A 14952-nucleotide genomic window follows, 5' to 3' on the forward strand; every position below is an offset into this window, starting at 1 on the left:
AGGTATTGGAAAGATGTTAGCACATAGAAAATCACACAGGAAGCCAGGGCTTACAGTTAAGTTTTTATCAGTATAGTCTGCTGAGCAGGTTTCTGCAAATTCTCTTAGGATCAGCCATTTAACTGTGGGGTAGGTTTGTTTTTTTTTCTCCTAGATAGCTTTAGGTCTAATAATGAAAATTAAAAGATTTTCTTAAATTTGGTGTAATGGTTTGAATGCAAAAACTTGGAAATAAAATAAAAAAGCTTCTTGAAAGACTCTTGTAGAGCACAATCTGTGCTTCTGGCATGCTTTTGTTAAACCATGCTCATTTCCAATAATGCAGTTAATAGGAGTATAATAAATTGAACAGCTACCATCTGAGGTAATGAATTCTTTGAGCAAATTACAAACCTAGCTAAGAGATAAAATCCACAAATACAGATTCACAGTAGCACTCCCAATTTTACAGTAAAACATCTGATTCAGTCTATCTTTTCCCTTTAGGATGAATCTTCACTATGAGGTGCTGAGGCACTGGCACAGGTTGCCCAGAGAAGCTGTGGCTGCCCCACCCCTGGAATTGTTCAAGGCCAGGTTTGATAAGCCTTTAAGCAATCTGGTCTAGTGAAAGGTGTCCCCTGATATGGACAATCAGAATAATACAAGATCAGTAAAACCTACAGCAAACTAAAGCAGAGGCTTGAACCTCTGGATGACCAGAAAGTTGCTGTTTCTAATGCATTTTTAAAATTCACCAATGCAGTGAAACAGCACATGAAGAATCACAAAGAAACAAAAAGATTTGTCTTGCTCAATGCGTACCTAAAGTTAAGCCCCACGTCATTGCAGAATCTCCAAAGGCAGAAAGGAAACAACCTCTGGCTGTTAGTTCACAGGGAAGCCTCTGCCATGGATGTGTTATCTTCACTATACATTATTTCTTCTGCAGCCCTGCATCCTCTTGAGATGCTCTATCTCTTTATGATGGGACCACAAAACTAACTCAGCCTGATACACTGATCTGTACAGATGCTGCATAACCTACTGATACCATCAAAGGAATGTAGGTTGGGAAAACATGTCACCTTAATTCTTCTGTTATTTGTTCTGTGAGTTTGGACAAAACAACCGCTCCATCACCTGCCAGTTATAGTATGGGGAGAACGAGAAAGGATAGCATCCAAAATCACTCTTCTGATGGGCATGTTGGAGGGACAAAGGAGGTGGAGAGAAAATGGAGTCCTTATCATATAGAAAGCATAAGGAAAGTTTTAATGAAGGTTGGGAGAGGGTTTGGTTGTTTGGCGGCTTTTCTCCCCCTCCCAGACAGAGGCAGGAGAATTTCTGTAGTATACTTCTGAAAATATTCCTATTATGCCTTTTCTGGAAGAGCCAAGCTGGGAAACAGGCACCTGAGCCTTTTCTTATCCATAAAAAAATGCACGTAGAATTACAACCAAATTAAACTGTATTTTTGCTTCCAAGTAATAATCCTTTCCTCACACTTAAACCTTCTTCAAGAGAGTCTTCACTGTGAACAACTGTTAGCATAACAATTGTTCTTTCCGTTAAAGAGCATGCTTTTCAACTTCCACTTCAAAATCACGTAGGATAACAACTCTAAGGTAATTAAAGTCTGGCAGCTCATAATTGAATTGCTAGAAGACAAAATGTCACAGCTCCTCAAAACTCGCATTCCAGCCTATTTTAACATAACAAAGACACTCAAGGCATGAGCTCTACTAGAAAGTTCAGTAGGTTACAATTTTGATTTTTTTAAACCAATCTGCTCTATTGATAAAGATCTGAATGCAAATCCAGCTATAACCTGAACAAAGATGCTTTATGCTGAAGTATTTATACCCCTGCCTATGGAAGTAGCTGCAGCAGCACAAACACTTCCATGCCAATATAAATGCACAGATTCCCTGTAGTGTGCTGCTTTAACGATACTCCAATTCAGTTAAATGCTAAAATTTTCTAGGCTTAGCAACACCAATATTTTACTTCAGGGGAGCTGATCCATCACAGTTGTCGGTGTGCATGCTCTTAGCCCGTGGCCAAGGCAGGATCATTTGAGTTGTTTTGCTTTGCTTCATTGAAAACTAAGGTGACTCAAATTACTTTGAATTTGCTTCAGGCGAAGCTTGCACACATGGACAGCTATAATGGATCAACTGAACTGCAGTAACAGATTGGTGAGGTTAAGGCCAGCACTGAAACAGAGCACAAGTCCTTTATATTTTTTCCCTCCCTGGCACTTTGAGCAAGAAACAAACCTAACTTGAGCCTTTGAGAGCTACTACGACCAGACAAGCAAAAAAACAACAAGTAAAACATACCTACACCTTGCAGTGTAATCTTCTAGATCAATGTTAGCTACAGAATAACTTGAATTCAGAGATGAAGATCTGGACAGTTACTCAGTTATCTTTGCTTCTAACTACTCCGCAGTATACCAGCAACCTGGTTTAGTGAAAGGTGTCCCTGCCCATGGCAGGGGCTTCAAACTGGATGATAGTTAAGGTCCCTTCTAACCTAAACCATCTTATGATTCTTTGATCTCTATTTCCACTGGTTCATATCACAAGACTTTTACAAAAGAAACTAAGAAGCAAAATAAAAAAAGAGAAAGAATGCAACTGTTTCCTAGTCATTAACGGGTCATCTGACACTACTGTGCGCGCCCCTTGGTACCTACTTGACCAGTATGCATCCCATACTGCATGCTGAACACAACTGCATCATCATCTGCATCACTTCCAGTGCTACACCTTCTTAATTGAGACTACACGAGAGTACAAGTTGTAGGTATCTATTACAAGTATGGTAGAGAAATCCTGGCTTGTCAGACTACTCAGGAAACTGTCAATGCCATTAGAAATTCTCCTTGAAAACTGACACTGCAGAATGTGTCAGTAGTTCCTGATGATGTCAGATGAGAAACTGCAGCAACAGCTATGAGCAGAGCAGTGCTCCCTTGAGACACCAACTTTGGCAAGTTGGACTGAAACACTGCAAGAATGTATCTGAAATTGAGATTACTGAAACATAATACCTCTTTTTGAAAACTTTACTGCACACAATTTATCAAGCCAAAGCCACAGTTCCAGGAAGAGAGGACCATCTGTTTTTCTTTGGACTTCTTATTTTAAGGCTCACCTTTAATCAATTTAAAGTATTTTCATACACTGGAATACAAAGAATTAATAACTTAAGAACTAGATAAATGACTCAGTGAGACTCCTTGAAATACTGACTCCTCCAATTTTAATTATCATTAACTAGAAAATAACTGCCTACTTGTAACACAGGCTTATTAAATCTGATACCCTTATACTTTTAACCTACAAAGGGGGCAACAAGGACTCCGGATCTATTTCCATGACAAGCTTTGCTCTTCACCTATCTTATATACCACTTGGATGAGTATAATCTCTCATAGGCCTATTTTTACATCCCAAATGAGAAAGTACTTACGACAACAAAGGTGCTATGCTTAATACTAGCCAGGCTTTCAGAATTGGGGAAAGCGTTGCATTATAAACCTTATCTCACACATAATTTGAAACTAAATGCTTGTTAAAAAACAAAAAGCCTTTGAAATATCAGAAAAAAAAGGGACTGAGAGCAATACACTATATTTTTTAAAGTATTTCTCAAAACCAAAGCAAAATTACCATTAAGCTACATCTAGCGAATAGATGAATATATCCATAATCCTGTACTTTCGACTATGTGCAACTAATTCATATAAATATGTGAGAAGATGCAACTGAAAGACATGATGAAAGTAGATGGTTTAATTTCCACAAATATTACACCTTAAACAAGCAACATCTCAAGATCAATTATAGTAAGTATCTAGTTGATTTCCAAGTTATCTTCTCACTTTTACAAGCTCATAAAACAAACAAAACTTTCACGTGAGAAACACAAAACAATTAAAAAAACCCCAAAACTAAATCTGACAAACAGCTATGAAAGGTCTATCACATAGCATAGCAGAGACAAGCAGGAGAAATTCTGCTCTTACCTATGAGATTCAGGGTTGTCCTCTTTAGACACCATCCTCTACTATATCACTGCCCTACCAAACTGCATACAGTCATCTTCTTCCAGCAATCTTAATTTAATCTAAGAGTCTCCAACTATCCCCTGATTATGTGGCTATAGGGAATACTTTATTTTTGCAAGAACCTGGCACCCAAAACACAGCCTGACTGAACACAGACATGTATTTCTAAGGCCTCTTTTTAGATACACTATGATAGAAGAGAAGCTGATCATTCACAATTTTAGGCATCAAATTATGGCTTGAGTGAAGGATGTTGTTTAGTTTAATTCCCTTCCTGTGATTAATAGCACAACATTAACAGTTTACTAAAAAATAAGCTGTAATTCACAACATTGCAACCAAAATACTCAAAGCCTATATATTGTGGAGGGTACTTAGGGATTTGGCATAATAACAGTAGATTATAACACTAGAGATCCAGGCACCTACTCTACTGCCAGAAATTACAATCCTATAGCACAGACACCAGGAGTAAATGTCTACCATCACAGCCCACAAAGTGAAGCATGAGCCCAGAATTTCATTAGCACCTTAAGCTACTCTGTCAGACTGAACAAAGATGGCATTGTAGTCTGCTAACACTTGTCTGCTACAGCTCCATCTGCCTGAGCCTACTCATCAAGTCTAGCCGATGTGCTCAGTTTATGCAAAGAAATGAGAATTAGAGGGAAAAAAAGTATAATAAAATCAACCTTTAAATAACTCCTAACAGCCTTTCAGGATACAAATTTTGTCAAGCATAACGTAGCATCCAAGCTCCTGGAGCTGACCTTTCAGTTTCATTAAAGGTATTAACAAGCATACATACAAATGTTTTCTTATAAACAGAATATATGCTACTTTCAAAGAGATAAACCTGTGAACCTTCCAGCCGATACTCCTGATTGCATCTTCCATCCCTACTTTAAAAGCTGCATGTGAAGCACATTCCAGAAAGGATTTCAAAACATCTCTGCTGCATTATACAGCTAAAACATTTCTCTAAATATGTATTTCCTCATTACCTGTAATGTTAAAAGAAATGGCTTTTGTCAAGTAAAACTAACCCTAATGTTTGTCTGCTATGGAAAGGAAAGTATGTTACCTAGTTGCTGCTCCTACTTAAGAGGACTAAAGGCTGAGCAAGTGAGTGCAATAACAGCACAAAAGTAAGAGAGCTTCTTGGTATGGAATCTTGCCAAAATGATCTGTTCTGATAAATGGCCTGACAAAAGGGAACCATAAATAAAGTTACTCTTTTGACATCATAAAGTTGATGCATATCCTACCCAAGCTAGTTTTGTATAAAACAGCAAATAAATCTAAGAGAGAAAAAGAAGGCAGAGAGATGCTTTTATTTCAGCTAAGTCTGCCTATTTATTCAGAAATCATTTGAACATCAATTGTTGGCCTATCTGAAACGATTTCTCCGAGCATATGCAACTCGGATCCATTTCCAGCCTACACCATTATAAATACTGATTATTTCATATCCTGTACAGCATATTTTACGTAACCAAGTTCAATTTAAAACTACAGTTATTAAAATGAACCATCAACTCTGCAATTGCCTACAGGGCTTTTCGGTTTTTATAAATCTTCTCAATAGTATCAATTTGATAATGAAGAAAGAGGCTTGATGAGAACATTTGCAACATGGGGTGAAACAGCATCAAAACACAGAGTTGAAAGAGACTTTGAAAAGACTCAAAAATCTGCAAACTTTTGACAAATGTTTTCAGTACATAAAGCAGAAATATTTTTACCTATAAGCAAACAGCAGCACATGTAGTATCTTTAAAAAGAAATGCTTAAGTATGAAGTCCAGGTGTCCTCTGGGAGATCTATGGTTTAATCGTTCAATATGCCCCATATTGTGCACAATTTGCTTTTAAAGTACTGAAACAGAATTTAAACCTAGGTTATTTAACAGGGCATGAACAGTGCTAGGCAAAATTTAAACACATTTTCCCTTCAAACGAAAGGGTTTAGCCACCTACCAAATCCCGGAATGCTTTTGAGACTGGATTTGAGACAGATTTTTTCAAGTCTGAGGTAGCTGTATCGTAGCAGGCAGTTCCACAGGAACATCCAGTCCATTCGTGTGCGATGGTTCATGATAATGACACTCCTTTCTCCAGGAACAAATCCATCACCAGTGACAACCACCTTGGCACCAAACACCATTTCCAGCAAGGCCTAGAAATAATGTCTCAATTTTATGGCTGCACTCCCAGAAGAAAAGCATCAGCCCATCAGCAATAAAAACTCATTTGCATTATTTCACTTAGTCACTCCCATAATCACTGGTAAACAAATTTCTGACTGTTTTCTAATAAAGCAAACAGCTTTCCCACAGTAACAGTCAGCTGCTTAATGGAAGAGGAAACAATAATTAAATAGGGCTTCTTAAAAAACACTCTTTTCCAGTCAATGTCCAACATTAAACTTACCTTTCCTTGGTTTTCCTGGAATACTATCAAATACGAATAAAAGTAAGGGTATCAGTTATAACTTGGTAGGTAATCTAAGGAGGGACTGGTTGCACAAATAATCTATTGTTCAATACTGGCAGGGCTGGGAAGGCATCAGAAGCTGCCTTGCTTTCTGCTTGGATCCAAATGGTCAGCAGGTTTGTGCTTTACTTCCACCTGCAAAAATAGCTAGAACCTAATGGCACAAAGAGCAGCAGAGAGAGAGAAATCCCAAACAAGCTTGGACACAGTACATTAAAGCAGACCTAGGTCTGTACAGGTCTACACTGCTACCTAGAAACCTGCCTCTACCCCACAACTGGCTGAATGCTAGTGCCTTGCAACCTTTTAAAGCCTAGTGGAAAAATAGTGGAAAGGTCCAAAATCCCAAGAACCAGGTGCAGACAACAGATACTACCTAGAGATAGGACTCAAAGCCCTAAGATCAGGGCCACTGGCAGGATACTGTCCAACCTAGTTAGTGCAGGAAAAGAAATCACCAAAACATGGTTGGACACATAGAGGAATAAACATTTGGCCTTAAGGTACAGAACTTCAAATTACCTCCTTACCTTCTCCTCCTCATTCTTTCTCCAGAAAAAATACAGAAAAAAAGCAAAGTCTGGGGATTTAAACAGAGCTCCAGGAAGTAAAACCACTTTCTATTCTGTTCATATTTCTGTCACCTCTGGGCCACAGAACCTCAAAGAACACACATTTCTCAGTTTAAGTCACCTGTAAAATGGGAATGACATTCTCACAATTGCAAATGGCTTGAGCTCTCAGAATGAAAAGCATTCTATGTGCCAAATATTAATACTATTCATAGCTCACTATAATTCTGGCAAAGGTATTGCTGTCGAGAGTAACTGCGGACAACTGCAAAAGCAGAACAGGCTGTAGAGCTCAAAATGGTAAACAGTTATCTTCTTTTCAGGAAAGAAAGAAGCAGCTTTTTTTCTGATAGTTTAATAAGAATCACATTACATATTTAACATCTACTTAACCATAATAACAAACAGATATCCCGTTCTACATACCCTAGCGCTAGGATAAGCCAAACTAAATTGAAACAGTTAAGACCCACCTCACTGTCCCATCCTACAGACTCTGCTAGAAAGGAAACAGCATGTGGCAGAGGAGTGAGGAAAGTAGAAGTTTCTTTCTTACACCACAGAGGTCAGGGTCAGAGTTTCCCTGTTGGAGTTCAACTGGTCTAACATTAGTTTATTGTCTGGAGACACAAACCCAAGTACCTGCTTCTCCTAACTAACAATGGAATAGTATAAGGGCAGAAAACTAATGCAGACAAGGTCTGAGCCTCAAAACGGTTGGGTGCAAAATCTTTTTTAGACCTCTTTCCTGAACCTAAATTCCCAAGATCCTTACAAAACAATCTTTTTCACAAAAGTATTCAAATTATTTTGGTTTAGGTCCAGTGTGGGCTGAAATCAAACTTCTGGACAACAAATGTTATCACAAACTAGTTGCAATGATCCAGAATTATAAAGCTCAGGCAGCTAATCGGATAGAAGACCAGTATCTGATTTTGGGATTTGCAATTTTAGAAGAATTGGGACACAAACAGTGAAAGAGTCAATCTATGACACTATCACTACTCAGCTAAATTTCATCATCACAGGAACTAACAATCCCTCTATTCCCTTTATGGGTAATTATTTCTTCCCTCCTAATTTCATTGCATTTAGTAATGGTGAAAAGGACAAAAGTTTTAGAACAGGAAACAGCTCACATCCCTTTTAAACCACACAAGACAGAAACAGAAAAAGTAAATTATTTGATACGCACTAAAGATAAAACTTTATGACATAAGAGATGTATTTCTGCACACCAACATAGCATTTTACTTCATAGAAAGTTAAACAAATCTTTAAAGGCCTAATGGAACAAAGCCCCTTTGTTTTCAGAGGATGGATGAAGAGACAGATCCCATTCATACTGCCTTTCCTCAGGAACAATTCAGGGAAGGGCTTTGTTATTGGTTTCCAATATATATTGCCGGAAATATATATTGGTATATTTCTCCTATACCTATAAAGTTGATGCACTATAAGCGAGGAAGACATCATTTCTAGGGGCAGCTCTTCTTCAGCTGAAATCATTTGCTCTAATTCAACTACAAGGACTAAATTCTAAGAGGGATTAAGTAAGAGAATAGTGAAGATCAGCAACAGTGTACCAGGCAGTGAGTAATTCTCCTAATTAGATAGTTGGAGCACACTTGAAACGAGTAGTTTGTTTGACTATTCATTTAGGAAGTATGTAATGTTAAAAAGTCATCCTGCTTCCTAGTGCTTCACCTACACCCCTCTGATCAGCATCTAACTGACACTGGATGGAGATGTCACAACAAGGCCTTTTCAAGAGTACTATTAAGACATGGTATTAGCTTACATTTACATTTAAATTAAAACTGTTAAAGAAGAGGGGAACAATCTCCATCACTGAGCTAAAACCTAAGTCTCCACAGTTAGTAAGTGTATTAAGGTCCATTTTAACAAAAGCATGGAAAGAAAACAGCTATTAAACGTGTAAGTGAGCAAACTAAATCGTGGTATTACAAACAGTTGCCCAGAACTTGACTCATCACACTGAAACTTACCACTGGGAGCGTGAGCCAAGTGGCCACAATGGAATCGGTGATCCAGCGATACCAGGCTGGTGAGATAAACATCAAAGGTAGAAAAGGACCCAGCATGAATATACTTCCAAAAAAACTTCCCAAGAATAGTGTAAGTACAAAGTATATCCCTCTCCATGACACCATGGCTCTGAAAAAAGAAAGTTGGCACTGTGTTAGATAAACTGAAAGTAAACACATAACTCTTCAAGTCCATAAGTCTAGTTTGAGGCAATATTCCTCCTTTTTTTCCCATGGCTAACAACACATGATGACAGTAAACGCAATCAAGATGCTCTACTTCACAAGCAGCAGTAAGAGAATGACTTCATAAACACAGCAATTTGTAAGGAGCAACGGGGTATTAAAGGGATTCATAAAAGTAACAGATACATCATAATTTCCTCCGCTTAGTACACAACGTAGTTCCATTCTAAACTCTTGAGCAAGCCATTTTTGTTATCCAGAGGTATTAATGAGGTATAGAAGAGAATCACAGAATCATAGAATAGTTTGTGATAGAAGTGACCTTCAAAGCACATCTAGTCCAACCCCCTGCAATGAGCAGGGAGATCTTCAACCAGATCACGTTGCCCAGAACCACATCCAGCCCGGCCTTGAACCTCTCCAAGGATGGCGCATCCATCACCTCTCTGGGCAGGATTTTACCACCCTCGTTGTAAAACATTTCTCCCTCACATCCAGCCTGACTCTACCCTCCTTAGTTTAAAACCATCACCCCTCATCCTATCAGAACAGGCCCTGCTAAAAACACCTAAGAACACTTGTTAGATGAAACTTTTCAGCCATTATCGTTGTAACTGGCAACACATCAACGTTAGCATTTTCTAAAGACAGGGAACCTTGCTTTTTCTCTTTATCCATTTTGTTTCTTCTTGGTAAACACAGTGTCGCAGAAACTCGTCTTCCCCACCTAACAACACCCTACATGTGACCTCCTTCAGAAACCACTCAAAGCTTGCGAGACTGCTCAACCATTTCAAATACCAGCTCCTTTTCATCTCAGCGGGGCAGGCAAGCAGCGGCTGAAACCTCCCGACCCACCCTGGCTTAGAGAATTTGAGACCTTTTGAAGTCTGTTGTGCTTCAACTGCCCTTATCAGTTATTTTCCATCTTACTCCACCAAAAAGCCAATATCCTCTGTTTTTTAAGCCAGTAGTCTAGACTGGGAATATTTCAGTGCTACCAGCCAGACTCCCTCATTATAAATTGAAATGTACAGTGCACAGAGCTTCTTAATGCATTATGGCGGAACACTCAGCAATCCTCCAAGCATTTGCAATAGCTACAAGCTTTCACAATTTAGCAACTACTACCAGCTACGACAAAGCAAATGTGGAAATCTCAATTCTCTAGATATGGGCCTAAAAATAGTCTGGTTTCATCTATTTAGGACTCAACCAATTGTTTAGAAGACCAAAGGTTAAGTAGAAGTCACTTTTCAGTCACTTCACTGAATGCCTTTTTTGACAAGCTATTTTAGAAACTGTAAGAGCTCAGATGGACGGGACTTCAAGACAAGCAAAACAGGAAGCTGATGTTTTTCATTTTAAAATGAGCAATGGAAAAGTAATCCATTAAGCCTTGTGTAATGTAACATACATGATTTATCTCAAGCACGTTTTGTGCAACGTCCATAGCAATAATGTTTGCACAGCAAAGCATTCAGAAGTTGAGAAACGGCAACACTAGTGTTGCTAGCACACCAGTTTTATTCTGCTATTTCATGTTGACAAGAAAGTAGCTCTATTTTAGGATACTTCTGGGTTTAAACGATTTTCTAAACTGTACATATTTGGAGGAAGGCCAAAAGAAGAGCCCATGCAAATCTGTTAATGTAAGAGAGACACAGCGAGCTGCATTTAGCCCAACTCCTGCAGCATAGCAACAAATAAAGCAGCACTAAACACAAATGTCTGCTGATACCTATATCAGAAATATTTTACCACAATGAAATCGGAATTCAAACAAATACACATTATTCACATCCTGGAGCACAGAGCACTCTCTTTCCTGCCAAAAAGCAGGAACTAAATAACCAGCTGTCTACATACGCACACACTAATCAATTCTGACATATCAAGGGATCCTTGAAGAGCACTGCACTGAAGGAACAATGATCCAACTGCCTTATTGTGTTTGTTACTGCAAACCTGTGTGTGGAAAGTCCAAAATAAAAGTAGCAGAGGACAAAAGAAAATAAAACAGAGGACAGGAAATATAGAAAGGGCAAAGAAAAGCATTAGTTGCAGCAGCCCTAGAAGAAAAGGCCTTCTCCTGACAAATCAAGATTTGAGACCTACTGCAAAAGGCAGCAGGGAGGATTAAAATTCAATGTGTTTGATCTAATCAAGCTTTTTTTGAGGAAATCACACAACAAAACATCTGGGAACACCTACGGAGAGCTTTCAGACAGGTAAAACCCCCTAGCAGACACAGAACATGACTTCGTTTAGCTTCAGCAGGCAACTCTGGTCCTCTGTGAGGCTGCTCAGAGCCATTGCTCATCGGGTCAGACACAATGACATTTGCCAGACAGACACTCTGGTTCCAAGCAGGTCCTGGACAATGCAGAGGTGCATGTCCTGGCTCCAAACACTTGACTACTGGACACAGGTAACCACAGAGTTAATGCTGGAAGACATCACTCTTTCATCCTCCTTGACTCCTAGGAAAGCAATGTAGGTCACTTAGTCACAGGCTGGGCTCTTCACAGTTTATACTGGTCCCTCCTTCAAGTCATAGCACAGAGCCAAATATTCAAGGAAAAAAAAAACATCTTTTCTCTCTTTTATGTGAAAGACTATTGCAGACTCTTTTTAAGATGAAGGCATCTGAGCTATGAAAAAAAAACCCAGGGAAGTTCTAAGGTTTCTCTTCTTCAAACAGCACCCAGCACTATTTTCTTTAACATTACAGTACATGCATATATAAATTATACTGCATTCTATTGGGTTAAATTTCTAGACACAAAAGATACCACGTGTGTTAAATCAATGTCATTTATCTTTCTTGCAGCCACATTTAAAAGCGTGATACATACATTTTGCTTATTGCTTATATATAATATAATATATATTATACAGCTTTACACATATATGTGTGCATTTATCCAAAATAATGGATAGACTTTGTCTCAGAATCACCTCCACCACAATAAAGCACAGAACATGCAAACAGGTATGAGAACAGAAAAAACAACTACCCCTTCATAAATTTGAGAAAAACTGCAAAATGAGAAAGAAACCTATGATAAAATGAAGAACTTACAGCAGAAAGCCACCATCCAGTTGACCTTCTGGAAACAGTGCTCAGCAAGCTCACTTTAGCAACAAGGTGAAATTGTTAACACACTCAACACATGTGTTTTCCGTTGTGGCTTCACGTGGTGGTGTTCGAGCCCAGGAAACAGGTTACATGATTTAAAATGCATGTCACCTATACATGTCAGTTTAGAAACATTTATATATACACTCTCATTTTCGTCAACAGTCAAGGATGGGTATTCACCACACAATGCTGGGTGTTGGCCACCGCCAGCACAGGCACTGAGGTAGTCAGCGAAAGTCACAGAAGCCTAGAAAGGTTTGGGTTGGAAGGGACTTTAAAGCTCATCCAGTTCCAACCCCCTGCCACCAGCAGAGACACCTTCCACCAGAGCAGGTTGCTCCAAGCTTCAACCAACAAGCTTATTTGGGCCAGCAAAGAGCAGAAGGCTCCAAGTAGCCACACACCCTGCTGAGAAGGAACGCTGTAATGCTGAGGACTGCACAACTGGCATGGAGGATCAGCATTCCTTCCAGGCCAGGCTGGGCTCTGCACACTGGTGTCAACTTGTGTTGGCTGTTTACTGTACGCAGTTTACCATTGTGCCAGCCACCTGAGGAATTCCCAGGCACCTACTACCAAAGACAACAGGGAATGGACTCTATTAGCACCCTTTTGCATCTATCAGCCCCTTAAAACACCTAGCTTAGAATCAAATTAAATTTACAGATATGTCACTCACCCCAAATATAACATATGCATTCAGCAAGAAAAGTAACAGCTACAAAATACAGCAGCTTCAAAACATGATGTTAAAAACAACCAAATAATCTCAAAGGGAAAGGAGTACTTAATAAGGACTTGTAAAATGATCTAAAACAAATGTGAAAAATCTCAAACCAAAGAAACTGGGAGATGATTCATGTCGGAGATGAGACACCCAAGAAATTAACTAAAGGATTCAATAGGAAGTCTGACTAAAAGAGCCCAAGCATTTTCAAGGTGCAGAAGTATTCCTTTCCTGCTGCTGACAGCTCTCTCTTCCTAATGCAGTAATCACTCTCAGCACTGGATTTAGCATGTAATACAGCCTTTATGCATCTTAAAGCTACTTTCCATTTGCTGTGTGGGTCAGAGACAGTGAAATTCTTTTAAGATTCAGACTGAAAGCTGCGAACTGTGAGAAAGACAGCACCCTCATACCAGGCTTGTCGTTCTTCATCTATTTAGTGGCAGAACTCCAAGTTATTGGGGTACTGTACTTCACATGTTCTCGTTGCCATAGCAGAAGGGAAACATGCTCCGTCTCCAGGTAACAAGAAACAGTAATTCATAAAATACAATTTTTGTTTCACATTTCAGTTCATTTTAAAAATTCTTGGCTACAACAGGACAAATTGCTTTCCAAATTGGCTGCATTCCTGTAAACTTAACCTTTATTAGAATATTTACTTGAAATTATCTCAGTATTCTAACGCAAACATTTTGTTTGCATAGTAACATAAAGCAGAGGCACCACCGTGTGATCAGATTTTGGCTTGTTCTGCTTATCCTATACATGCTTTTATTCCAGGTACAGCTGGAATGACAGACAAACCACAGCTTGTTATGAGGATGATGATTTCAAAAAGTTTTAAACAGCCTGTTCTCTCCAAGAAAAGTAGGTTTTCTTCATAACCGTTTCTATGGCTTGTAAACAGGCAAAGGATGCAAAATCATAGAATCATAGAATAGTCAGGGTTGGAAAGGACCTTAAGATCATCAAGTTCCAACCCCCTGCCATGGGCAGGGACACCTCCCACTAAACCATATCACCCAAGGCTCTGTCCAACCTGGCCTTGAACACCGCCAAGGATGGAGCATTCACAACTTCCTTGGGCAACCCATTCCAGTGCCTCACCACCCTAAAATAAGTTTACTTGGTAAGAAACAACACAAGCTCTAAAATTAAAGGTGTAGAAGTTTCACGGTAGTCAAGACTCACCACACGCTTCACGTTCCTGTAACAGTTCCTGGCTAATTCAAAGTTCTTGTACAAACAGGTTAATTCGCCTTCCAGGTTCAACATAAAACAAATTTAATGCCCAGCATGGAATTAAGCAATAGTAACCTGGACAAACAGAGCCAGCTGCTTGATAACTGAAGAGATTTTTAAGCACTGATTTGCAGTGAGCAGATCAGGTTTTATTACACTACTGAAAAAATAAGGAAAGGCTCTTTAGTGCCAATAAAACAACATTGTATTGTTCCAGGTCAGTATGTTTCCATTCAATCAGAACAGGCCATAAAATTGTTCATTAGTCTTCAAGAACTGAATTGGGAATACTAGGCACTGGGTTTAATTCTTCTTTCAGTCAATTACCACTGGAAAAGGTAAACGTTACCTTCAATTAAAATCAAGCAGAAACTCACATAGCCAGCCAATGATGCCTCTTCTCTAACAGCTCTGCAAAGAAAGCCAGCAGTCAACTGCAAACTGATTTCATTCCTCGAAGTATGGCAAATGAAA

General features: G+C 39.1%; 1 protein-coding gene across 7 annotated transcripts in view; it reads right to left on the minus strand.

The window, feature by feature from the left end:
• LCLAT1 (lysocardiolipin acyltransferase 1) overlaps positions 1-14952 on the minus strand; it is a 118634-nt gene that overhangs the window by 68433 nt on the left and 35249 nt on the right. For 3 of the 7 annotated variants that reach the window (XM_061475470.1, XM_061475468.1, XM_061475467.1), the window contains 2 exons: positions 9137-9305; positions 6040-6238 (listed from right to left, as the gene is read on the minus strand). In XM_061475470.1, the coding sequence (XP_061331454.1) occupies positions 6040-6238; positions 9137-9305 (368 nt within the window). Of the gene's footprint in view, positions 1-5805; positions 5939-6039; positions 6239-9136; positions 9306-13646; positions 13666-14952 lie in introns of those variants that run through there. The other 4 variants (XM_061475472.1, XM_061475473.1, XM_061475469.1 and 1 more) reach the window with 3 other exon arrangements.

Source organism: Pezoporus flaviventris, unplaced genomic scaffold (assembly GCF_033815535.1).
Source record: "Pezoporus flaviventris isolate CSIRO_AGI_PZ_B2104156 unplaced genomic scaffold, CSIRO_AGI_Pfla_v1 ptg000083l, whole genome shotgun sequence".
NCBI classification, from domain to species: Eukaryota; Metazoa; Chordata; class Aves; order Psittaciformes; family Psittacidae; genus Pezoporus; species Pezoporus flaviventris.